We start from the raw sequence: 27,725 nt of genomic DNA on the forward strand, positions 1-27,725 counted from the left end.
AGTCGGTTTTGGCATTTGTGTTCTCTTAGGGTCTGTATGACATCTGCCCAGGATCTTTTGGCTTTCATAGTCTCTGGTAAGAAGTCTGACATAATTTTGATAGGTCTGCCTTTATATGTTACTTAAACTTTTCCCCTTACTCTTTTTTTTTTTCTTTTCTTTTTTTCGGAGCTGGGGACTGAACCCAGGGCTTTGCGTTTCCTAGGCAAGCGCTCTACCACTGAGCTAAATCCCCAACCCCCCCCCCCAACTCTTTTTAATATTCTTTTTTTTGTTTCATGTATTTGGTGTTTTGACTATTATGTAACAGGAGGAATTTCTTTTCTGGTCCAATCTGTTTAAGTTCTAGGCTTCTTGTATGTTTATGGGCATTTCTTTCTTAGATTAGGGATGTTTTCTTCTATAATTTTGTTGAAGGTATTTCATGGTGCTTTAATTGGAACTCTTTGCTCTCTTCTATATCTATTATCCTTGGGTTTGATCTTCTCATTCTATCCTGGATTTCCTGGATGTTTTGGGCTAGGAGCTTTTTCCGTTTTACATTATCTTTGACAGTTGTGTCGATGATTTCTATGGTATCTTCTGTCCCTGAGATTCTGTCTTCTATCTCTTGTATTTTGTTGGTGATGCTTGTATCTACAACTCCTTGTCTCTTCCTTAGGTTTTCTATATCCAGGGTTGTCTCCCTTTGTGGTTTCTTTACTGTTTTTATTTCCATTTTTAAATCCTGGTTGGTGTTGTCCAATTCCTTCACCTGTTTGGTTGTGTTTTCCTATAGTTCTTTAAGGGATATTTTTATTTCCTCTTTAAGGGCTTCTACTTGTTTACCTGTAATTTTTTTTGTATTTCTTTAAGGCAGTTATCTCCTTCTTCAAGTCCTCCATCATCATCATGAGATGTGATTTTAAATCCATATTTTGCTTTTCTGGTGGGTTTGGATATCCAGTATTTGCTTTGGTAGGAGAACTGGGCTCTCATGATGCCATGTAGTCTTGATTTCTGTTGCTTAGGTTCCTGTGCTTGCCTCTCGCCATCAGGTTGTCTCTGGTGGTAGCTGGTCTCGCTGTCTCTGACAGTGGCTTGACCCTCCTATAAGCCTGTGTGTCAGCACTCCTGTAGACCTGCTTTCTCCCAGTGGGTTCTGGGTACATAGAGCTATGTCACTGGGTTACCTCTGGGCACAGGCAGAAACTGGAAGCGTCCTGTCCCAGAGTGTTCCTGTGTTTGTGTGTCCCGAGGGCTCCAGGAGGGTTCCTCTTGGGCTAGGACTAGTGGTCTCCCCCTGAGCTCTCTGAACTGTCTGCACTTATGGAAATCCAGCTCTTTCCTCCAGGGGATTTGGGTTCAGAGAGTTGTGGACCCAGGTCAGCTCCGGGTAGAGGCACAAACCGGAAGGGTCCTCTATATTCTTTCTAAACATCATCCTTACACCTGTGTCTGCTTCAGCAAACTGCTCCTTCACCTGTCGGCCCCTGCAAAACATCATTATCCCCGAGTCTCCAAAGAAACCAGAAATTCCCACTTTACAGGTAGACACTGGAGAATGAGTTTTACTGAAGATGAACGAGCACACAAGAGATAAGAGGAAGAGGGGCTTGCCTGCATGTGAAGGACTGTATGCCATGACTCGAATGAAGTAAGGCAACTAAATGGGACAGGTCTCAGAGAGGTAAGTGAGACAGGCCACAGAGAAGGAAGTGAGACGGGCCACAGAGAAGGAAGTGACACGGGCCACAGAGAAGGAAGTGAGACAGGCCACAGAGAAGGAAGTGAGACAGGTCTCAGAGAGGGAAGTGAGACGGGCCACAGAGAGGGAAGTGAGACAGGTCTCAGAGAGGGAAGTGAGACAGGTCTCAGAGAGGGAAGTGAGACAGGTCTCAGAGAAGGAAGTGACACAGGCCACAGAGAAGGAAGTGAGACAGGTCTCAGAGAGGGAAATGACACAGGCCACAGAGAAGGAAGTGAGACAGGTCTCAGAGAGGGAAGTGAGACGGGCCACAGAGAGGGAAGTGAGACAGGTCTCAGAGAGGGAAGTGAGACAGGTCTCAGAGAGGGAAATGACACAGGCCACAGAGAAGGAAGTGAGACAGGTCTCAGAGAGGGAAATGACACAGGCCACAGAGAGGGAAATGAGACAGGTCTCAGAGAGGGAAATGACACAGGCCACAGAGAAGGAAGTGAGACAGGTCTCAGAGAGGGAAATGACACAGGCCACAAAGAGGGAAGTGAGACATGTCTTAGAGAAGGAAATGGGACAAGTCTCAGAGAGGGAAATGACACAGGCCGCAGAGAAGGAAGTGAGACAGGCCACAGAGAAGAAGGGGTAGATTTGGGAAGGGAAAAGTGAGAATAGTGCTAGAAGAAATACTGAGCTTCAAATAGGAAATTCTGAGCAAAATGAGGTATTTGCATGAACAGGACAAGATTGAAAAAGATGTGTTAAAGAAACAACTTTGTATGAAGGATATTGAAACAGATTATATACAAATGTATATTTAGTCATTAAAATATATTTGTCATAAACGTTTACTTACCTGATCTAGGTTTGAAAGACTATTTGGATCTTGGCTAAGAGCTTGGTACTGGCCCCGGAGCCTGTCACCTGCTGAAATTCTCCTGAACTTCTTAAGATCCACCACGTATAAGGCGCTGTAAAAGGGAACACTCCTTAACAGTCTGTGTGTATGTGGCTCTCCTGCAGGGGTTGTTCATAGCAGCGGAGGACCACACGGGCTGTGCTGTTTAGTTCTGTGGTCAGCCTGGGACAAGCGAGAGTCCCCTGGGGAGAAGGAATGGCAGAGAGCTTGCCTCTAGTAGCCTGTGAGTGAGTCTGATGATTGATGGAGGGTGTCCAGCCCTGTGGTGGTGCTGCCCCTGTGCGGGAGGGTATACAGCCAAGCTGTGGCTCGTGAGCTAGGAAGCAGTGTTTCTCTGCTGCAGTTCCTGTCCAGACTTCCCTTTATGATGGACTGGAAGCAGCAAGATCAAACACACCCCTTTCTTTCTTCCTTAAGGAGCTTTTAGTTATGGTGTTTACCATAGCAATAGAAAGCAAACCAGCACAGGTACCTTAGAACCTAACATATTTCTTTATACATTTGAGTCCAATGTTCTGGTATTTTTGCAGACTTTGCGGTCTTTTAGAACTATGGCAATACCTATATATTTTAGGGTCATCTCAAACATTTCCAAGTTTTCATGGAAGTCATACCCCTACAAACCAGTGACTGTTAGAAGACAGCATCTGCACTTGGTTTTGGACAAACCAAACCTACTTCTTGCAGCACTTAGGTGCACACTCCTGAACTCTATCATTTGGTTCCAACTCATGGTTCAACTAAGTACTGGGCAAGGAAAGCCTGCGCAAGTCACCGAGTGTGGGCTGCCTCAGTTTGCATACCTATGACGCAGAGACCGCAGGGTATGGGGATGGCGAGGGAACTCTTATGAGTTCATGTACACCAGGGACTTCACACATGCACACACTCAGCTCTGAGTGTGAATGTACATGCTAGTCACTCATGCAGAGGACACGCACTGCCTTACCTGATATGGTATTTCCTTTTTACGAGATGTGATGCCCAGTATCCCGTCTTCCAGAAACGGTATCCATCCATTTCAGTGCGGCTATCACAGAACGGAGTATATCCGTAAGGAGCTCCATCCAGATCAAAGTCTCGAAGTTCTGTCAGGTCATGCCTCACGATCTGAGGAAGAAGAGTGTCTCTGTTCAGGGCACAGCAGCGTGCACGCTTTCCATGGGAGTTTCCAGTTATCACCTCAGTGCACAGTAATGGAAGGTGGTCTTCCACACACCAGCATACAACGTGAATTTACCACACAGTGGTTTTTCTTCCTTGTTCTTACAAATTAAAAGAAACATAAACTTTATGTTCCTTACCTGTATAACTGTGGTCTTGCCAGTAGGAATACATAGTCATATCATTTATAGGCAAGCTAGTTTATAGAACACGATTTGGGAAGGGGTTAACTATCACTAAAGCGCATGACACTTAGTTCCTCAATGTATGAATGTATATTGGAAAATATGAATTTGAATAATAAAGTCAGTCTTGATTTGAAGAGTAGCTTAAATGAAAACGTTAACTAGTTTTAAGTTTTCATTTTTTTTAAAAAAACATTTATTTAATGTGTATGACTGCAAGTTGTGTCTGTGCCATGTTGAGCAATGCCCACAGAGGCCAGAAGAGGGCACTGGCTCCCCAGGAAGTGGAGTTGTTGACTGTGGGTGAGCCCTCTCTCCAGCCCTGTTTTACTTAATTGTCTCAAGCCTGCTTGAAGAATACTAGTGAAAATGCTGAGCGAAGGTGAGAGAACTTTATGTTAAAATCTTAATCTCTTTGAAGTTTTCTTCCCCCAGACTGAGTGTGATCTTCTGCATGGGTCTGCCTGAGGATGGAGGTCATCCTTCCAGTTTTGTTGGGTTTCAGGGATTGAACAGGTCATGCTAGGTTAGTCAGGCAAGCAGAGCCTTTGCCTGTGGAGCCATCTCCACGGCCCTCAGGAGGGTTTTACTAACTCAGTATTCATGGCAGGGCTTATACTACACTTGCCTTCCCTGCAGTAACGTTTGTACCAATGCTCAAAATCAACCTGGAACAGAGTAATAGCATAGGAGGGTAAGTCATGTCCTTATTTCCTGTCAGGAGCCAAAGGAGAAGCTAAAAACCTGCAGGTGATCTTCCTGAGGTGAGTCTGTCTTGGAATAGAATCTACGATGGATTTGCTCCTACAGGCACGGACCAGGGGAATTCATTTCAGGGAAGATTCCTGCTGTTAATGTGCCTTTCCTGTTGTTATCACATATATAATGCTCACTAGGTACTGACCCACCCTAATGAGCAGATTTCTGCAGACCTATGAAGATGCACTATCTTGTAGTGATGCTATATAGACAAATAGATAATAATTCTATAGAATTCCTGACATGATTCAAATAATTTTAGGAAGAAAGTTTTTAGAAATGGTCTTAGTTGCTAGAAAGATGTAATGAAGTTAGAATCAAGAATAGAATGTCCCCATTCCTCAGAAGAGTAGGTAAAGTCTGTATAGTAAGAAATGCAATGAGCTTTCATAATCACTCTAAAAAGAGAAATAGATTTGGGACAAATTTGTGTTCAAGGAAAAACATTTAGGTCCATCCAAGTATAAAGGCACAGGTGTGTACTATGATAAGGCAAGGCCATGACAGAACTGTTGCTTTAAACTTCTAATGAGTATATTATAATGAAACACTACATTGAACTTAGTATCAACATTCTATCAAACATTTTATCTCTGAGGTGATTTTCTAAAGAACTTTTTGTCAGAGAAAAGTAATAAAGTTGTTGGTATGGCTTGGGGAGCTTGGCCCATCCATCCATCCACCCACCCACCCTTCCACCTACCCACCAATCCACCCACCCTCCCATCCATCCACCCACCCACCCACCCATCCATCCACCCACCCATCCATCCATCATCCATCCATCCATCCACCCACCCACCCTTCCATCCACCCATCCATCCATCATCCATCTACCCACCCACCCACCCTCCCATCCATCCACCCACCCTCCCATCCATCCACCCACCCATCCATCCATCCACCCATCCATCCATCCATCATCCATCCATCCATCCATCCATCCATCCATCCATCATCCATCCATCCATCCATCCATCCATCCATTCATCCAGTGAGCATGTCTGTCTGTCTGTATGTTCGTGTGCAGGTATATGTGTATGTGTGTAAGCATGCATGAATCTGTGTGGAGCTGACTGTGAGTCTGGCCCGGCCAGAGTGTGGGGAGTATGACTATTTGAATGTATATGTGTCTGTGCATATTTGCCTCTACACAGCATCCTAATTATTTTTCTTTCCTTCCTCTCTGGTTCACAAAGAGTTAACCAGCTCAGCCAGAGAGGTTTTTGGCTGACTCCAAGAAAGGAGCACCAGCAATAAATTCTTTCATTTAATCCCCTGCTGTTTTACAATGAAGCACAAAACAGTTTCTCACCTCAGAGCAGCTCAGAAGGCAGGTCAGCTACTAAAACACACTAAGACCAAGTCTTACCCTCTCCCTCTGCTGCTGCTCTCCCCTCCCCCACTGATGAGGCTCCCTAACCTCCCTCTCTCTTTGCCTGCTCTATTCCCTGCAGGTGCCCCCCCCAACACCTCCCAACCTTGTCTTCTGTTTCCAGAGGGTCCAGCATTGAGCTCATTGTCCTCCTGCCTCTCTCTCAAGAGCTGGACTTACAAAGAGATGTTGCCCCACTCACTGCCTATAAACAAATTCTGATAGAGAACTTGAAAATAATGCACTTTTGTCCTTGATATGTAAATTGTACCATGTGCATTTACTTTATACACACTTACACTTACAAGTTAGTGTATCAGAAATTCCGTACATTTTCCACATACTTTCAGGATTAATGATGAAAAGGTCCTGACATGAGCTAAACGGAAATCCATAGCTTTTATAGATACAGGGTTTGAAATTAAGGTGGCTTTTAATTTTTTTCTACCCAAATTTAGAGCCTTTCTTTAAGTAAGTTACAGACATATGGAAACTTGATGGCCTCACTGTTAAATTGTTGATAGTGGGCCCAGGACAGAAGGGTCATGTTCAAAGCTACACTTCTCATCCCAGCAAGACAGCAGCTCAGAAGAAAACGCCCTCACCCCCGCACAGGTGCATGCAACTGTTTTATAACGACTAATACACACACGTCTTGCTTTTACTTGCCAAACTACACGACAATGATGGCTGTTTCAGATAGGAACTGCCATGTCCTACACTTCTTGTCACACCCTCAAGTCTGCCGATGTTCTGCCAGTGTGCTTGTAAGCGCAAGGTACTTAGTGGATATAACAAGTATGTCTTGTATGTTTAAGAAGCAACAGTGACAGTAAATGAGCAATGTGAATCCCTGTGTTCATGTTCAGTTAGATGCAAAGCAAGTTTAGCATGAAAGTAATCGCTCTTCTTACCTGGTCAGCATCAACAAATATGACCTTGTCCACAGCCAGTGGGAAAAGGACGTCGAGGAAAAGGATTTTGTAGCCCCAGATGATCCGCTGCTTTTCGCTCTGTTGGTGCAGCCAGCGGGGCCACTTGTACTGGACAAGCTCGTACTGGAATCCATATTCCTTAGCCATGTGAGGGATCACCTCCTAAACACACACAACAAGCAATTCCGTTCAGAAGAAGCTTACTGTAAACCACTATAAACTAATGGGAGACTGCCTACACACTCCTCGAATAACGTGTTCCCGAACTGAACGCTTGTGTGTGTACAGGAGTAAGAGTGCAACACACAAACCTCCCCTCGACCACTTCCTGTTTGGAACCAGGTGGCAGGTGGATCAGATGCTGTGTGGGGCCTGGGAACCAGGGAACAGGGAGAGGCTGGTCCCAAGCAGGCGTGTGCTCCAGTCATGTTTAACCCTGGACACGTGGTCTCAGAGGCAGCAGGAGTGAGGGCTGCTCCCTGCCTGCCCTGGGCCTGCATGTCCCAGGCACAGGAGTCCTACTCCTGTACTCCCCCCACCTTTGCAGCCACCAGATGAGGTGAGGTAGAGGCGCCAGGTTAAACTCCTCTCCTTATCTGTCCGGTCAGGCAGCACCCGGACCTCCCCAAATGTCAATGAAGCAGTCCAGGCACCAAAGCCCCAGCACACTGACCCCTAAAGCCTCTCTCCACTTCCCAAAGGTTAAAGTAGCCACTGCTCTCCCCACTTAACCTGTTTTTCACTGGGCTCACCTGTTGGCTGAGGTCTCCAGTACCTCCCCTGCCCTCCCTCCTCCTCTGCCCTCCCCTGCCCTCCCTCCTCCCCTGCCCTCCCCTGTCCTCCCCTACCCTCCCCTGCTCTCCCTCCTCCCCTGCCCTCCCTCCTCCCCTGCCCTCCCCTACCCTCCCCTGCTCTCCCCTGCTCTCCCCTGTCCTCCCTCCTCCCCTGCCCTCCCCTGCCCTCCCCTGCCCTCCCCTGTCCTCCCCTACCCTCCCCTGCTCTCCCTCCTCCCCTGCCCTCCCTCCTCCCCTGCCCTCCCCCACCCTCCCCTGCTCTCCCCTGTCCTCCCTCCTCCCCTGTCCTCCCCTGCCCTCCCCTGCCCTCCCCTGCTCTCCCCTGTCCTCCCCTACCCTCCCCTGCTCTCCCTCCTCCCCTGCCCTCCCTCCTCCCCTGCCCTCCCCCACCCTCCCCTGCTCTCCCCTACCCTCCCCTGTCCTCCCCTGCCCTCCCTCCTCCCCTACCCTCCCCTACCCTGCCCTGCCCTCCCTCCTCCCCTGCCCTCCCCTGCCCTCCCTCCTCCCCTGTCCTCCCCTACCCTCCCCTGCTCTCCCCTGCCCTTCCCTGCTTCCCCTCCATAACCCCCTCCAGTTCTTGCCTCCTCAGGGACTGTACCCTCTGGGAACAGCAGGGGAATGGAGCCTAAAGGCAATGTTTGATCATTTATCCGACTTTTTAAATACTGGAAATTTAAAGTATTTTACATATAAAGAATTATTTTCTTAATTCTATAAGGATCTATTTTATCTATGTATTAAAATATTGAAATATGGCTTAGACAGCTGCTGGAAGTAATTTTGTTCATATAAAGTGTACGAAGCAATTAGAAAAATTCAAATATTCAACAATACATATTAAAAAATCCACACAGCACATAGCTATATGCTGTGGATGCTGTGAGTGGCAACCCCCAATACCACCTAAATCGTGCTCCCCAAAACCTTACAGCTTAGAGATGATGGTAGAAAAGGAAATGAAATTGTTGTTCACTTCAGAAGGCAGAGCCAGGGGGGAAGATGGAGGTGAGGACAGAGTGACAGATGAGTGGCCTGTGGCTTTCACAGTGACAAGAGAGCGTTAGCAGTCGGTGAGGGAAGTCAGGTGTCTGTGGAGGTTTTAAGATGACCTAGAGTCACATGTCTGCAGTTTGGGAGCCTAGGAGATGTGTCTCTTGGAGGAAGTATGTCACGGGAGGTGGCTTGCAGTGTTTAAAGGCTTGTGCCACTTCAAGCGGTGACCTCTCTGCTTCAAACCTGTGGCTCACCCTCCTGCCCCAGCCACACCCACTGCTTGCTGCCTTGCTGCTGTAGAGCTGTGGCAGACAGGTAGCTGGTACAGTGACCTTGCGGGCTGGAGGGAGGTCCTGCTACTGAGGAACCGTGTTCTAATGAGAGCGGACCAAAGCCACAGGCACGGGGTGCTGTGCACTTGTCGCTGCTTGCTGTTGCACGAAAGCATCTTCCGAGGGAGAAACGGAGAGAAAAAGCACCTCAGAAGGAAAACACTATTTTGAACAGGCATTATTATTATTATTATTATTGCCACGAAGTGCAGCAAGGTTGCTGTCATCTGTGAGGATGACACGGTGACTGTCACCTCGGTCCCCAGGCTTCCTATCCCCATGCCGCATCTGGTGAACACACACTAAAATCCTCACACTGAAGAGGAAAACCTCTGAAGAGATTACAGTGGCAACAAAGAATTTAGTGTCAAGCGTCAGCCACACTGTAAAGTAGCACCGTGCTCACTTTAAATGTTGGCGAGAGGTAATTCTTCAGGAACCAGAACTTCACTGGTGTTTTGGTGTTCCGCAGAACAGAAAGCATCATAATCCTACGCAAAAGACAAGAAAACAAATCTAAGGTAACCTCCAACCTTTCAAAGGCCTTTCCGTGATGAAGTATGAATGCACACTGTGAATTATGCAGAATTAAAGTGGAACACTTTCCAGCATTATGGCGTTACGATATGCAGTGTGTAAGGATTAAGGATGCAAATGTCGCCAAGCTCCTGTGAGGTGGTCCATACTGAGCTAACGCCCAGCTCTGGCTGTGTCTGCGTGATACACAGGAGGCCTTTCAAGAGGAAGGGCTGGACATCCACCATATGGCTGCTTTATCAAGGCCTCTCAGCAAAGAAGAGTCAAGCACCCTGAAAGTACTCTTCAAATCATCAGGACCATAATTCAAGTATTTCTGAGGCATTCTGTGTGATCCTTCTATATAAACTCTGAAAAATACTCTTTGAATTTTGAATACTATCTTCTTCTCCTATCTGACTTCCTTCTTTTTGCAAATATGATATTCCTTCATGGGGAAGGGAAAATTTACTGTATATATTTTTCTTATTTATCATCTTGTTAAATACAATGCATTTTTCTAACATTAATGAAAACTATTCTAAATCAAACCAAACAAACTGTGAGTGTATTTTAAAACTTACATGTAAGAAGCGATGCTGACTAGTGCATGCCTCGGTAATATTTATTAATAAGAAGAACTTACGGAAACAGTGCACTTGCTCCTTTAGGGGCCTCTGGCAAAATGTATAAGTAACGATAATAAGGCCGGAATGAGGGCAGGCTAATACCATGGCGGGAACAGGGAGAAAGCTCACTTCCTTTGGAAGTTCATTCTTTCATTTTGTTGAATTCTGAGCTGCGTGGATGTGTAACTTTCCGACAGTCTTAGAAACTGTCACTTACCGTAGAAACCGCTCATATAAATGGCCAGAGGCAACTGAAAAAATGTTTAGGATGTTGTTGTCCTTTCTGCCATCTTTCTGCAGACTTTCTGTGAAGCTTGCAATAAAAACACAGGACGGTGGATACACTTAGTGCATCATATATTACAAGTGTATACATGTAAACAATATGCATCAAAGTACTATTATATTAATAACCATCTGTGCTGACAACCACGAGATATTTATATTAAATGTGATGGTCTCATTTGAAGTTTGACATGGGACGAAATCAAACTTTTTCCATTCTCCATATTTAGGTGATACTTTGTGACTTCTGAGGGCTCTTGAGAACCGAGAATGGAGTACGGAGTACGGCCTGCCATGTTCGTACCTCACGTACTGGATCCTAAATGGGATTGGTACTCTGGGAAGACAATTCAGGAAGCAGAAATGTTAGTTATGGACAACAGGGTTTCTGGGACTAGAGCAGGAATGTGAATGTTGGTCACGGGGCACGCTCGCTCCTCTAAAACATTATTTAAAAATGCCTACAGAGGTTGAGAAAAAGATTCAATCAATGGGCATGGTGCCTGCTCTGCTCTATGAAGACCTGGGCTTGGATCCCCTGGCCAGGTAAAGCAATGGGATCCCAGGGTTGGGCAGAAGCGAAAGCAGAACCTGGGGGCTTGGTGCTAGCAAGTCTGACACACAGCGAGCTCTGGTCAGTGAGAGACCCTGCCTGCCTCAGAAAACAACCCTGATACTGATGGACAGAGTGTGACTGACTCTGTGCAGATCTAATATCACACACAAAAGTTACTACTTGGTGGGCTGGAGCACGTCCTGCTTCTCTATTGAGTTCAGTTCCCAGCTCCCACACTGGGTAACTTACAATCACCCATAACTCCAGCTTCATGGAATCTGACTCCTTCCTTCTGAGAACACTGTACACCTGTGGTGCATGCACGCACGCGCACACACACTCACGCACGCACACACACTCACATACACACATACACACACTCGGGAGCATGACACACACTCCTTTTTTTTAAAAAAAGTGACTGCTTAGGAAGATGGCCATGAGTTCAAGGGCTGCCTCTGCCACACAGTGAGTGAGAGAACTTGTCTGAAAAGAAAAAAATGAGTCTCAGAGCCAGAGAGGACGGAGGACACTAAGAGAGCAGACCGCTGATTCAGCAGGGGCAAAGCTCACAGTTCACAGAGTTCACAGAGGGGGCGGCAGTGGCACACAGCCTGTGTGGGTCTCTGTGTGTGAACGAGCGGCTGAGTTCCTGTGTCTGCTCTTGGGCTCTTTTCCCGGTTGTTTGTTTTGTCTAATTCCTATGTGTTAGGTTTCTGTTTTATTATTATCATCCCCCAGAAGCCTGTTTGTTTTCTAATGAGAGACAGAAAGGGAGTGGCTCAGATGGGAGAGGAGGTGGGGAGAGACTGGGAGGAGTAGAGGGAGGGGAACCATGATCCGAATGTGAGGAGAAAAACTATTCCAATCAAAGGAAACAAACAAACAAACAGAAAGCAATGAAACCAGATAAGCAAACAAAAAATGCAAAAAAATTCAAAAGAACTGAATGAATTAATGTGGGATATCCATTATATATATTGAATGCTGATTATTTTATATAACTCAAAAATCTAAGTTTTATATAAGTATATTACTGATAGTGACTGAGATTTGAAAAGTACTTCTTTTATAAAACATGTTTTTCTTGGGGTTAGAAAGTCATATCAGGGGCTGGAGAGATGGCTCAGTGGTTAAGAGCACTGACTGCTCTTCCCGAGGTCCTGAGCTCAATCCCAGCAACCACATGGTGACTCACAACCATCTGTAATGAGATCTGATGCCCTCTTCTGGTGTGTCTGAAGACAGCTGCAGTGTACTCACATACATAAAATAAAATCTTTAAAATGAAAAAAGAAAGTCATGTCAGGACAAGAGCACTGGCTACTCTGGCAGCAGATCCAGATTCAGTTCCCAGCATCCACATGGTAAGTGACAAGTGCCTGTGACTCCATCTCTGGGGACCCAGCACCTGCTCTGGCCTTTGCAGGGGTCATATAGTGTGCAGATATACTAGGGGGAAGCACCCACGTGCATACAACAATAACAGTAAATTTAGAAATATTCTGCAACCCCTTTTCCTGTAATTTCTGAAAAGAGAGTGGCTACATGGGAGAGTAATACAATTCTAGTTAACATAGAGTAGGCCATAGAAAAAGAGACACGAATTGGGCCAAATCCAAAATGGTGGAAGTGCTTCTAACTGCATGACAACAAAATTTATTTAGGATGTTCAATCTATTTGGCTTAAAGTTTCTTATCTTTGATCAAGATGACCAAAAGTTTACATTTATAAACTCAAATAAAGTTCTGTTCTAGTTAGCTTTAACTGTAAACTTGTCACAGACTATAGTCATCTAAGAACAGAGTCTCAATTGAAGGACTGGCCTGTGGGCATGTCTACGGGGTACAATCTTGATTATTATTTGATATAAAAGGACCCCACCCACTGTGGGCAGTGCCATTCCTCACACTGGAAGACCTGAAAGGCTGGCTAACACGAACACAAAACGGCAAATTGTGTTCCTCCATGGTTTCAGCTTCAAGCTCCTGTGTGAGCTCCTGCCCTGCTCCATTCATGACGGACTATGGCCTGGCAGTGCAAGGAAGGAGCCCTTCCTTCCTCAAGTCTTGATAATGATGTTTCACAGCAACAGAACAAAATGAGAGAAGGTTCACATTTCTACAACAGACTCTCCATAAAATTGATCTATACCAAACAACTTCCTTTGTAGCCTGCCTTCCTTTCCCAATCTAGCTGCAAGTTGGTGTTTTTGAGGAACCACTCTTCCTCCACTTTCACTGTAGGAGGTCCATGTGGGACAGGCCTGTTCTAGGCTCTGAAGGACAGCATCTGACCCAACCATGGACAGTTGAAGGATGCAGTTCAGCCTGGGAAACCTGGTGATGGTTTGGCACTGGATTAGCTGTGGAACTTTTGTTGGTATTTTAGCAAAGAGCTAACTGCTCTCCACTGGACAGTAAAACTTTATTTTAAAAAATCTCCCTGGAAACAGGAGGCAGAGGAGGAGGAGAATTAAGAGATGGACAAAGTTTCCAGACCAGACCATCAAATGACACTGTCATGTCTAGACATAGTATTGGATTCTATGAACCAAACCTTCTCTTCCTGGTCACCCTCTTGCCCCTTTGTGGTGCTGGAGATTGACCTGGGGCTTCACACATCCTAGGTAAGCATTCTACTGCAGAACTACACCCAAAGCCCTAAATTAACCTCATGCCTCACACACGTCCTATCACACACCATGTGACAGCCATGCTGGACGACCTTCTGCTCTTTGAGGATCACACCTACTGTTTCTTCAACTACCAAGGTACCTTCACTCTACGTCGACCTGTGAACATCCTCTTTCCTGTAGGAAGAGTCTTAGCCATACTCTGGGAAGTCTTTCCTGCGGTTCCTCCAGCTGGAGATACATGTATGCACACATGCATGTATGTGGAGTCAGGGAGCCATGGGACCCGGAGGAGTATGCCTGGAGCAAGAGTCGGGTGGTGGTGTGTACAAACCCTGGAAATCTCATCCTGAGATTGGCAGGAGCAGGATTACCACCCCCACTTCAGGCTTGCATGTTCTGGTGCACACAGCCTGGTGTCCCCACCTTTGCCCACTGGAGGAGGTCACAAAGCCTGGTACCCAGGTTAAACTTCTGTATAGTTCTTTTTTTTTTTTTTTTCTTTTTTTCGGAGCTGGGGACCGAACCCAGGGCCTTGCGCTTGCTAGGCGAGCTCTCTACCACTGAGCTAAATCCCCAACTAAACTTCTTTTCCTCTTATAAGGTCATGTCCAGAAGCACCTGAAATTCCTTATGCAGATGAGGCATCCCCAGTGCTCTGGCCCAAGCCAATGAATGATGTATTCTCACCCCAACAGCAGCAATAGCCCCTACTCACCCCTAAAGGTTTAAACAGCCTTTGCTTTCTCCATTAAAATGAGCTGCCCACTGAAACTGCCTCCAGAGTGTATTGCTGTGCTCACTGCTGCCTGAGGGCTCTCAGAACCTAGCTGTCTATTCTTGCTTCCACTCTCAAGGTCCACCAGTCGTGATCTTGGGTACACACACACACACACACACACACACACACACACACACACACATGTTTTCAGCTATTTTATAGCTCCAGGTTTTCCTTCTGTAAATGCCATCAATCTCTGGGTACTTTATGCACGTACACACTGTGCTCTCACTGCTCTCTTCTCTTCCTCTCACCCCATCAGCCTCTCTCCAGCCAGCTCCGGGTTTTATGTCGGCATTTATGTCTCTCTCTTACGGCTCCTGGCAGAGGAGGGAGAGTCTGTGCTTTATTTACTTAGATCTTTGTTACCTGCGAGTTTCCTCAGTAATCAATCAAGTTATGTCATTAAAGTATTTCCAGTTATTGATAATTGATAATTACCTTTTAATTGAATCCCACATGCCTCTATCTTCATGTTTATCAGCAAGGACATCTTCTTTAATTTTACCTGATTTTTTCTTTACCTGGATAACATGGCGAAGAGAACATTTAGAATTTAACTGGTTAATTATAAACTATGCCATATAAAACAAGAAACCTTTAGAAATTCATCAATTCTGCAGAAAAAAATTGCGTAAGAAACGGTAGCGACTTCTGTGCTGACAAACACACTTCCGCTTGGGTCTAAGATTTTACCAACTTACTACTGGCTTGAGAATTATTTATTCTTTGTAATGATAGTTCTCCTTCCTCTTCCTGTGGTAATACCCTTTTTTATTTCTCTTTATTTTTCAGTACATTTGCAACAAACACTCTTAAAACCCTCTCCAACAACTTTATCAGTTTCTCGCACACTATGACAAGTGTGCTAATAGCTCTTCCTTCCTACTCTCTGACTCTCACTTTGGTATTTGCAGACAAAAGAAATATTTCTCTAGTTAAGTAAAATGTAATTATCTGTCTTGCATTTTGCTCTTTCCACAAGCACATGCAAGCAAGCCAGTACATTATTTTGTTTTTAAATGTTATTTATGTGTCTGTATGCGAGTGTATGCATGCGTGTGTGCTTGCATGAGGTTATACATGCATATATATACATGCATATATACATATACATACACATACACACACACACACACACATATATATATATATATATGTATATATATATATATATATATATGCGCCACACCCTGGTAGTTCACCCAGAAGGCCAGCAGGCATTGGATAACCTGGAACTGGGAGTTAGGACCAACTGATGTGGGTGCAGGAAACAGCTCCCAGTTCTTTTGCAAGAGCACCAAGTGCCTTTAACTGCTGGGAAGTCTCTCTAGTCTCCAGTCACCGAATTCTTAGCCTTGGTGTTCTATTCCTCAGTTTCAAAGGCTCTCTTTAAAATACAAACCTAATATCACATAGATTTCTAACCCTGCTAGATTTTTAAAAATAGGAATCTATATTCAAGGATGCTTATTATTTATGTAAGCACAATCATTTCAGACCCTTTATCAAGAATTCTCATATGTGGAATCTGAATGTGACTTTTTTGTTTGTTTTTTGTTTTTGCCATGTGCTGGCTTCTAGAAAAATCTGACTTGCAGTTCATTGTAATCTTATTCCAGAAATGTATGGATATTTATGCCAGATAGCTGTATATCACATGCATCAGGCTTTAGTTTAGTATCAGTTGAAGGTTAATAATTCCCTGGATTATTTGATGATAAAAATTTGGGCTAATGAAAGAAATTTATTATGTCTCACCCTTATGCTGATGAAGTAGTATTATAAGAAAATATTACTTTATGTAGCTCTTGTATTTTAATTTGTATTGGCCTCAGTGTAAACTAAGTCAGAATGGCAGCTCAGGTGCTGCATGTCCTGGTGAGCAGCGCCCTCCTCGTCAGGGAGCTTTGTGCACGCTACCCTCACTGTCAGGTCCTCAGTCTGTCAGCCACATCTCACCAGTTCTAAGCAGGAGTTCACTCACAGGAGGAACTATGCTCACCACGGTTAAAAACTCCTTTTCATTTCCCCTCCATTCTCCCTCCCTTCCTTTTTCCTCCATCCCTCGTCTTTTGATAACAAGGATAATATTAGAATTTAAAATATAAACCTTTCAGAAGAGGAGGCCATACAAGAAAGGGCAAAAGTGCAGCTTCCTACAACTGCAGGGGTGCGGTGCCTCTGCCTCTGCCTACAACTGTAGGGGTGCAGTGCCTCTGCCTCTGCCTACAACTGCAGGGGTGCAGTGCCTCTGCCTCTGCCTACAACTGCAGGGGTGCGGTGCCTCTGCCTCTGCCTACAACTGCAGGGGTGCGGTGCCTCTGCCTCTGCCTACAACTGCAGGGGTGCGGTGCCTCTCCCTGCCTACAACTGCAGGGGTGCAGTGCCTCTGCCTCTGCCTACAACTGCAGGGGTGCAGTGCCTCTGCCTCTGCCTACAACTGCAGGGGTGCAGTGCCTCTGCCTCTGCCTACAACTGCAGGGGTGCGGTGCCTCTGCCTCTGCCTACAACTGCAGGGGTGCGGTGCCTCTCCCTGCCTACAACTGCAGGGGTGCAGTGCCTCTGCCTCTGCCTCTGCCTACAACTGCAGGGGTGCGGTGCCTCTGCCTCTTCCTACAACTGCAGGGGTGCGGTGCCTCTGCCCTGCCTACAACTGTAGGGGTGCAGTGCCTCTGCCCTGCCTACAACTGCAGGGGTGCAGTGCTTCTGCCCTGCCTACAACTGCAGGGGTGCAGTGCTTCTGCCCTGTCTACAACTGCAGGGGTGCAGGCATTTGCTCACATTCACATGCCTCGATTGTGAAACAGACACATGTAATTAAAAATAATACATCTTTCAAAAGGTTTTTGTTAAAATTCTATGTCTATATTAAAAACAACATAAAAGTTCTGTGAGGTGGTTAATGAGGGAGGGAAAGGGACAAGGGACAGAAGATTCTCAGGTAACAGAGGCAGGAGGACCTCATTGAATTTAAGGTCAGCCAGGGCTACACAGCAAATTATGCACTAGCCAGGGCTATATATGAGACGCAATCTCAAAACCAAACCAAACCAAACCACCAAACCAACCGAACCAAAACAAACTAAACCAACCAAACCAACTAAACCAAAACAACCAGACCAAACCAAACCCAACCAGCCAGAACAATACAACACCGGTTCTCTGTCCCTAAGGAACAAAACGTTATCTTTTCTTTTCAGGGCCAACCTTTCAACCTGTGCCCCTGGCTCACCCACAGAGGCTGATGTGCTGCCCTATCTGGTTGTAGAAATAGTAAATATTCTAATATAACAAAATCTACAAAACAAACCCCATTTATTTTGTCTGAAAGCTCCCCTTCATAGCCTTAACGTTTTCTTCTTTCTGCTGAGTTACGACGCAAGAATTCAGGAAACAAATTTTTAGTTGATATAAAAACCAAATTAAGAGGAAAATGGTGCTCATTAAGGTGTATAAAGGCGTCAGCCTCACATACCTGCACTTTCAGAATCTTGCTCTTGAAAGTATTTAACACGACAATGACATTGCCTACGTCAGTCTCAGAGTCTGCTCCTTCATGCCTAACGCAGAACACAAATGTCCACAGGTTACTCAAGAAGACATTATAATTCTGATTATATAAACAGTTCCTTTACAATAAAATTGTTTGTGTCATATGATCAATTTATATATACTAAACTAATAAAATTAGATAATTAATTAAGGTTTTATTACTAGAAATTAAGATTATCTGTCAAAGCTTCAGTATCACAGGGTGAGTGTGGAATCCATGATTGGGGTTGGTGTTAATAACAGCTGACAGGGGTTGCTTCAGAGAGCAACAGATAGGGGGTGGAGGCTGCTGCCTATGGCAGCTAATGATTAGGGACATGAAAGGGGGGAAAGTTACACGCACACGCACGCACACACACACACGCACGCACACACATACGCACACACTGGGTGATGAAGCAAAGTGGACTCTAACAACTTTATTGTTCTTCTTAGCATTTTATACTACCTAAGACAGAGTTTTCTGTGTAAGAAGAAAATTACCTCATAGTCACAAGTTACATAGTCTCTAAAAACAATCACTACAAAAACATAGTTTTCAAAAATCGATTAAAATCATTACATAAAGGGAAATTACAGCAGGTTTATTTATTTATGTATTCTTCTTTTGAAGCTTACACTTAACTAAACATTTTCCCATCTATCTTTTTTTCACAAGTTTGACCTAACCCTAAAGCAAAAATTCTTTTGTCATTGATGAACAATGTTTAAGAAGCAAAGTCTATAGTAGCAAGTTTTTCCTATGCTTAGCTGACAACAAGTTGTATTTACCAAGAAATAGGTCATCATCTATCATACATCTTATCTTTGAAGTCTTGATCAGTTAAACTGACTAATCATCTCTTCTCTGCTTTGAATAATCATAATAGAATTATTTACTCTTTATTCATAACCTTCCTCTTTATGGTGCACGGCAGAAACTTGTTACCACATCTTTATCACAAGATCTAGGAACTCAGGACCAACCTAGAGTACATGCTTTCTTTAGTCATTACCTTTTCTCCAGCCCATTTTCCTTGCTACTACAACTGTGTGCTTACGACGAGAGCTCACTCTACTCCTTTTTCTACCTCATGCAGCTCTTGCCATTCTATGAGGAAGGGACACACTTCATTCTAGATTCTAACTTTAAACTTTCTATCAACTACTGCTGTAACATCCCAAGATTAAATTTAAATCAAATTAACTTCCTAAAACTGCTTATATCAAATCAGGCATTCCATAAAATCATCAATTTATCTCAACAGTGTTATTTCAAGCATTTCATCTGTATGTTCATCTGCAATAAATTTTCCCAACAGAGTGGACTGTCTAACCCAAGAAGTAATCACACCAGAAGTTCCTCATTGCCCATAGTGGTGGAAATGTGCAGTATATTATGAGAATCTAGCAGATACTGCAGGAGTCTAAAAACATTTTTTATTAAAAAATTAAGTTTCTGTTTTGACAGTTTCACATATGTACTTACGACATCCTTGTTACAGCTCTCTTCTCCTTTCCTTTAGTAGCTCACTTCTTCCCCACCTGTCCCTTTCTCAGATTCATGGATTTAGGTATTGCTGTGTGACCCTGTGAGACCTTTGGACTGGGAGTGTCCACTGGCACCTGGTGGGGTCATCTGTGCCTATACAACTGACACAATAGCTCGCCACATCCCTGAGTCAGTAGAAAGAATTCAGCAGTGTGTGGTAAGGTTACGGGGCTCCTCCATTCACACGCAAGGGTTGACGGGCTCATTTGTATATAGATCTGGCTGTTGAATGTTCGTGACTGAATGATACATGTCCCCCACACACTCGTGCATGGAGTGTTTGGTCCCAGCTGGGGGTGCTGTTTGGAGAGGAGGTGTGCTAGAGGCAGGATGCCACCGGGAGCGACTTTAACAGTTTACAGTCTTACGCCTCTTCTAGTCAGCTCTATCAGTTTCATGTTTGAGGACTGCAGAGAGAATCTCTTATAAGCATCATCTGTCAATAAAAAAGCCTATGGCCGATGAACTGAGGCAGGAAATGGGAGGTGGGACATCCAGCAGGGATAGAGAATCTAGGAAACAGTTAGAGGTATGGGAGATCCACCAGACCTCTGAGGACATAAACCAGCAGGTAGCTCAACTCAGGAAAGAATAAAAGCAGGTTTGCCCCAGGAACTCTCAGGAGCAGAAGACAAGGAGAGGAAACCAGCCACATTGCTGAACTCAGGTTAGAATAAAAAGGATAACAAGTTGAGAGCAATCAGAGACGCTTATGGCCTGACATTTATTAGTAAGTGATTAGTCTCAGAGTCGCTTTTGTTGAAAACTAGGTGGCCGGGAGGAAAACATGGGTTTCCTGTACTTTACAGAGGATGAGGAATGGGTTCTCAGCTTCTACTCCAGCGGCTGTGCCTACTCTAGCTGATGTGCTTCCGGCCATGTTGGACTTCTATCCCTTAGAACTATAATCCAAAATAAACTTTTTCCCCTAAGTCTCTTTTGGTCATGGTGTTTTATCACAGCAACAGAAAAATAACGAATAACTGAACTGCTCAGGAGATGACATGCCATAGGCTTTCTCCCCACCCCTGGCTTTCATACTCTTTCTGATTTCCCTTCTGCTATGTTATCTGGACCTTGGAGGAGATAGCATAAATGTCTTACTAAACTTTCTTTTTCTCTTCTTCTTTCCTCTTCTCTCCTCTTTTCCTCTTCCTCCTCCTCTTCTTCCCCCTCTTCCTCCTCTTCCTCCTCCTTGGTGGTGTCGGCGGCAATGGCTATTCCCTAGACTCTCTTGCAGCTATGGTTCTGGCTGATGATGCTGAACAGACACATACATTTTCAAAGGGCCTAGAACTTGAAGGGGGAAATATGCTGATGTTTTGCTAATTTTTTTCAATAAGCACAGCCACTGAGACATGACCTTTTACAGAAAATCTTATGGTTCATTTGCTTAGCTCTGGGCACAGAAATCCAGCTGGTGTATATCATGGTAGTGTTGGCTTCTTGATTTGTTATTTTGGAATCATGGAAAGGCGGTAGTTCTTTTTCTGTAAGGTTCTCAGATTTGTTCTATGTGTTATTCCTGGTAGACAGCTCTTCAACCTCTTGGAAGCAGAGTCTGAATTTGGAGGGACTGGTCCACTGATAGTAATATCTTGAGTAGGCCTCATAGTGGGTCAGACATAAAGACTGAGTACACTAGACAGATCTAGATATTGGGATTGTGAGATCCATCTGACGCCAAGGTATAGAGGCTTAGTTTTTGGGCATAGCTTAAAATCTGGGGCTATGAGGGCCTTCCCAGGTTCTAGGTTTATTGGGGTGGGCTTGATTTTTGGGTTCAGGGCAAAGTTGTGGTTACTTATTTTTTATTAATCATTTTATTTGTTTATATTTCAAATGTTATCCCCCTTACTGGTCTCCATTCTACCCCATCCCCCTCCCTTTTGCCTCAAAGAGGGTTGTGCTTACTTCTTACTATTCCAAATAAAGGATTTCTCAAGGTTATGCTGGAGCAGTTGGAGGAGGTGGCAGGCCATAGGAACCATCCTTCCTATCGTTGTATTCTATGTATTTGTTTTTATTTATTTTCTGCCACAGTTGTGTGTTAGTATCTCACTACTGTGCATGTTATCTATGCTAAAATCCTATGGAATACATATGTCCTGAAAAGCCATTTTTATGTTATCCTGCACATAAGCAGACCTAATAATTTTTAAGCAAAATAGTTGCAATTACCATTTTGATAATCTGATATGTAGCACTAAACAAGAATTTACATATAAAGCTTTAAAAGTGGTTTGGATCACTCACCCAATTATTTCATAAATATCTTCTGATTTTCCTTCACGTAATTTTAGTATCCATGCACCTGGGTTGGCTTTTAGTTGAAAATATCCCTTTGAAGATGAAACGGGGAAAACTATTCATTTATATTATTATTATATTTATTATTCAATTATTCATTAAAGATTATAAGTGGATTAGCTAAAAAATATTTGTTAGGGGTGGAGGAAGAACATTCTAGAGATGAATTCCAAGGAAGAAGATTTTACAAGAGGTATAAAAACATCTAGAAGTATGATTTTTCCATGTTTTGAGCCAGGACTTCATCATGCCTGACTCAATTCTTCCAATTTTTAAAAGTAATTTCTTCCTTAAAGATTCAACATTAGGGACTGGAGAGATGTCCAGTAGTTAGTAAAAGTTGCTGCAGACTGCGGTCTGAGTCTCAGTATGCAGCTGGGCAGCTCCCAGCCACCTAGACTCCCACTACAGGGGTTTGATGCCATCTTCTCTATAGGGACCTGCATATACAGATGTTTATATAAACACATCACAGAAATGAAAGCAAAATACATCTTAAGAGTAGAGAGGAGTTTATCTTCACTAACAGAAAACTGAAGAATTTCCCCCCAAAGCTAAATAGTGTGAACTGAATATTTAGAACACTTACCAGATTGGCCATTACTATTGTGTCAACTACGTCAGGATTGCTTCTTGTGCCCAGCGTGAACTGCAGGCCCTGCGGGGGCTGTTCTGTGGTCATGTCAAAGCAATGTCCTTCAAGGAGCAGATGCTCTAGTTCATACTCTGCTGTAACACTCCTCTCAATCTGTGGAAGACATATCGTGGCATGGGTACTATGAATCATACATAATGAGATAATTCTTAAGTAAGATAATATTCTTTGGTTTATAACTTGAAGTCTTTGACACATGAGTGAACCACTAATTTTTCCAGACAAAAGTTCATGACTAATTTTTCCTTCCCCATGTAGGTTGATGTCATTAAGCAGGTGAAGGCAGACAACATAAACGAGGCCTGTCATTGGACGAGAAGGAAGGGAGATGGGTACAGAGGTTTTAGAAGGAAGGGAGAAGCGGAGAGAAGAAGTCAGAGCAAAGAAGGTGCTGAGAGAACATGGCAGCAGATATTAAGATTCTTCTCTGCGCATAGATGCAGGTGTTAGGACTATTTTTAAGGGATGGGTGTGTACAGGATTTTGTACTGTCTAGATGGGCAAATTATATCCTATTAGTTGGATCAGAGGTTATTGTGTGGTGTGTTCTTTCATTGGGTGACTTAATTGAGTCCACAGTAAAAGTGCTGTGAGATAGGTGGTCTCTGTATGAAACTGGTGTGGCAGTGACCAGCCAAGGGAGCTGTGAGTGAGGACAGGGCAGCCTGACAGGGTGCTGCACTGGAACGGCTCGCAGACTGCCTGGGTCAGAGAGTACTTGGGGGCTGAGTGAAGCTGCTGAGATAAATTCACTAGTTTGGATCTTTAAAGTTATATTAATAACACATACTGTTCATTCTGTTTATGAGACTCCATTAGACCCCGTTAAGAGACCTCACTGATCATGAAGACAAAAGGGACTTTCCTTCCCCAAATTTCCTTTCTAAGACTTTCTTCATACATTTTATCATTTTATATCTTCTTAGTCTTACTTGTAGCTAAAGGTTGCTTTCTTATGATGAACACAGCACAGTTCTAGCCTTCTTCCTTTTGCAGAGCAGTTCATGATGAACGCACCAGGGATGAGTTAGAGGGAAATCCCACCTATCTATGTGAATGGGTCAATAGGGATTTCACTGCAAGGCAAAGTCTTTAGGCTAAAGGCACACATGGGGACCGTATGAACCAAATTCCTACAGGCAACATTCACGCCTTCTTACTGCAGGTGCATGGTCATGACCTCTAGGAGGAAGATGACAAACACAGAAGCTCGAGTGGTTTTAAAGGAAGACAGGAAGGACTATTTTCTCCAAAATTTCAGTCAATCTTTTTGAGAGTGCTGTATCTTTGTTAGTTTGTTCCTGAAAATGTTCTTACTTCAAAATTTGGAAAGATCCAGTATATTTTAACCTATTATTCTGTCAGTTAGAACAATAGCTTAATCCAAAGATAGTAACAGAAAGTTTATACATACTTCAAGATCAGATACCTTAAAGGCCAACAAGAGATAGGGAGGAAATGAGGGGAGAAAAGAAGGAAGTGGCCCAAGAGGCAAGAACTGCACAGCAGCTGTTGTCGGTGGAGGGAAGGGCAGAGGCTGAAGCCGGGAAGACAGACTCAACACAAGATCAACACGCGAGTCATCACTAAGCAGAAATGCATTTCAACTAGACAGGACTCTTGGGTCTGCGTCCTACAGGTCTGTGAAACTCTTTTCTTGACAGTCAAAATCAAGGTGAGAAGTCATTGAAAAGATCCCTAAACCAACAATTTGTTTTTTTGCAAGAATCATACTTGTACTGGTAAGGATAAACACAATGTTACTGTGCAACAATGGAATAAGTCCTTTCAGGCAAATAAAAATTCAAACACTCTCTCTCTCTCTCTCTCTCTCTCTCTCTCTCTCTCTCTCTCTCTCTCTCTCTCTCTCTCCAGGGAATTGAAGGTCACTTCATGATGATTAGAGAACACAAAGAATACTGCAATTCTTAAAACGCCTGAGCTGAGCCTTTGTGTACACAGTGTAATGAACAAACAGCAAGTCTCACACAGACACACCTCACACAGTGCGGATGACTTCAGAATCACATCCAGACAGCAGACAAGCCATCCACATGAAAGACGGGCAAGCATTAGCATGGAACAAAGCCTTATCAGAGTCTGCGGACACGTTAGGACGTTCTACGCATAGGCACTCTGTTCAGAAGTCCATCCAGTGTTCTCTGAAACATGCCACGTTTAGGACACAGAGTCTGTCTTAGCAAATACAAGCAAGCTGGCGTAGTTCCCTGTGTTCAGCCTTGTGACAATGCAGTGACCCTACAAATCAAGGATGAAACCTGCAGAAACACAGGCCCACGGGGACGGGAAGCACACTGAATGACGGGTGGCCAGCTGAGAAATCATGAGAGGAATTAAAACGTCTTACAACTGAATGAAAATGAACTTAGGTGATTCAGTGAAAGCAGTTCAGTGAGGGAGGAGCTCCTAACAACACAGGCCTATAGTTTTAAAACAGAAATATCGAGTAAATTAACGAGGAAATCTTAGGAAAACAGAAAACAAGATGATGCTAATCAGTAGGAGGGGAAGAGGTCAGAACCAAGTTAGAAGTGAGTGGACTGAGATGGAAAGAGCAAGAGATTAAATGAAACAGTTTATACTTGAAAAGGAAATGAAGAAGATTGACAAACCATTAGTGTGGCCAACCAAAGGAGAGATAAGACACGGATTAGAAATGAAAAACAAAAACGATCTACTAGATACCAGTGACATCGGAGCACTGTCACCTGAACGGCTGTGCTGACCTGGGAACCCAGACGTGGGCTCCTCTGTCAACACACACAATCCGCTAAAACTACACAAGCGTAACCAACCCCCAGAGCTGCAGGAAGCAGTAAGATTTCATCTCCCCTGAAAATTCCCACCCAGATGGTGATGAGTCCCACATCAGTGGTCCTCAAACTCCTCCATACAGCAGGACAGGGAGGGTAACCAGTCATAGTTTATGAATCCAGTGCTATGCTGCCATCAACAGTGGAGGAGCTGTGCACAGCAGAGAAGAGGAGGGCAGGCCGATCCCTGATGAGCATGGTCTAAGAATTCTTAACAACACATAGAAAATATTCCTCACAATCACATGATTTGACCTCAATAGATACAGAAAAGGAAGTCAGAAGAGAAGGAACATAGCTCAAAATATTAAGACCTATAGAAAACAAATCTATATTCAACATTACATTAGCTGGAGAAAACTCAAACATATCCACTAAAATCAGGGAGAAAATACAGTCTGCACTCACTTCTAATCAGTGCTTCTCACTGAAGTCCTAGCTGAGCAATGGGACAACAGGAGGAGAGGGAGTCATTTACGTCTATTGCGGACAACGTTATCCTCTCTATAAAAGACCTTACAGCCTGCTCAGAAAGCTCTTAGACCTTACAAATGCTACAAATGGTTGAATGGAAAAAAAAATCAACAGAAAAGTTCGGTAGTTTTCATATGTTCCAATAATAATCCTGTTAGGAAAGAAATCAGGAAAAGAGCCCCAATTATAACCGTGGACGGAGAGAACTCTTACACGTTGTCCTCCGGTCTCTAGACACGCGCTGTGGAATATGTGCTCACACACAAGCACGAATCCTCACAATGTAAAACTCAAAGAAGAAAACAAACAAGCACGTCCATCTTACTAGGATGCAGATTTGTCTTCATCTTCAGTAAGTGGTAAAATTAGTTAAAAATAAAGTTGTGACTTATGAGTGGTAAATGTGGATTTGTACACCTATTTTATAGTACATGGTGCCAGGCTCATGTGGAATTTCCTCAGGTGTAAATGGATCCTGAGTGAAAAGTTGAAGAAGCCCTGGCAATGAGAACCCAGAATTAACCCAGCATGGCTTTTGACAAAGATAGCCCAATGTCTACTACAGAAAGGACAGTGGCCTCTTCAACAAATGGTAAAAAGAGAATTAGGTCTCCTCATCAGAAGTTAAAGCTACAGTTCTATTTCTCACTCTGCACAAAAAACAAATTAAAAAGGATCAAAGTCCTTTCTATAGGAGTCAATACTCTGAATGGACATAAAAGTACAGAGGGAAGGTGTCAGCAAAACAGGCGCTCCAGATAAAGACCCCATAGCTGAGAATTCATCTTCAGATGTGACAAGTGGGATTAAATGAAACTAACTAAAAGACAGGATCTTTGCTAAATACACAATTTACCAGCTGTGGAGTTCCCAGAGGATTAAGGTCTAGAATGAAGAATAGGACAAAACCCTAACTACCGAAACATGAAACAGTGACATCAGTAAATGGGCTGATGATAAGTGTACAGTACTGAGCGGTCAGTGCACGTGGCCATACTGGCCAGTCCCATGGCTAGTGAACAACCTATGCTCAGTGTCCTCACCATTGGACGATGTTCTGTCCTACCCAGTCACATGCTTTCCACATGGAAGACAGACAGGGAATACTGGGGAGAAGCTGGGGCAGCTGTATGTAGGCACCATGGTGGAAATTCAGATGTGAAGCTACTCTGGAAACCAGTAGGAAAAGCCTTCAAAGTGCTAGAAACAGAATGCCCATGTGACTCAGCCTCTGAGTATGCTCCTGAAACACTGAAGACATCATCATATTTATGGCCGTACTGCTCACAGTGTACATTTACTCTGTTCCAAGTTACAAGTCCCTCTGTGCATTCGCCAACAGAGGACGCTGTGGGGGAGAGCTATGAACAGGAATGGTATTGTGTCATCAGAACGGAGATGGATGGTACTGGAAGTCCTTTGGCTCACAAAGACAAATGTTTTCTCTCATGTAGTTTCTACATTTCTATACGTTCATGAAATGATTATACATATATGTCTATACACACATGGCTTAAAAGTAGAAGTCAGACTGCAGAAAGGGAGGACCTAGAGGACAGGGGGAGGAAGTGGAGTTTCTGGGAGGTCCTTACAGCTACAGTACATGATAGTCTTGAATGAAAATGTCCTTATGTTAGTTTCACCATGGTCAATGAACAGATGCCAATAACAATTTTAAAATTCCCTTCTCCATTTTTCTCCATGGATAGTGACCGCAGGTGAGAAGTCTCAAAATTTACATTCCAGAAGTTGGACTGAAGTGTTGGGAAGCAGGGGTGCCTAGCCAATGGGCCACAGAGTTCCTTTCCTGCTTTCTATCTCATGTTTGT

The 27,725-nt window shown here is 44.0% G+C and overlaps 1 protein-coding gene across 6 annotated transcripts in view; it reads right to left on the reverse strand.

Moving 5' to 3' along the window:
• Positions 1 to 27,725, reverse strand: part of Uggt2 (UDP-glucose glycoprotein glucosyltransferase 2) — a 166,053-nt gene that overhangs the window by 20,572 nt on the left and 117,756 nt on the right. For 4 of the 6 annotated variants that reach the window (XM_063274903.1, XM_063274902.1, XM_063274905.1 and 1 more), the window contains 9 exons: positions 22,523 to 22,681; positions 21,880 to 21,965; positions 18,016 to 18,100; positions 14,979 to 15,061; positions 10,497 to 10,592; positions 9,541 to 9,625; positions 6,995 to 7,177; positions 3,547 to 3,707; positions 2,535 to 2,649 (listed from right to left, as the gene is read on the reverse strand). In XM_063274903.1, the coding sequence (XP_063130973.1) occupies positions 2,535 to 2,649; positions 3,547 to 3,707; positions 6,995 to 7,177; positions 9,541 to 9,625; positions 10,497 to 10,592; positions 14,979 to 15,061; positions 18,016 to 18,100; positions 21,880 to 21,965; positions 22,523 to 22,681 (1,053 nt within the window). The other 2 variants (XM_063274904.1, XM_063274906.1) reach the window with 2 other exon arrangements.

Source organism: Rattus norvegicus, chromosome 15 (genome assembly GCF_036323735.1).
Source record: "Rattus norvegicus strain BN/NHsdMcwi chromosome 15, GRCr8, whole genome shotgun sequence".
Classification (NCBI taxonomy): Eukaryota; Metazoa; Chordata; class Mammalia; order Rodentia; family Muridae; genus Rattus; species Rattus norvegicus.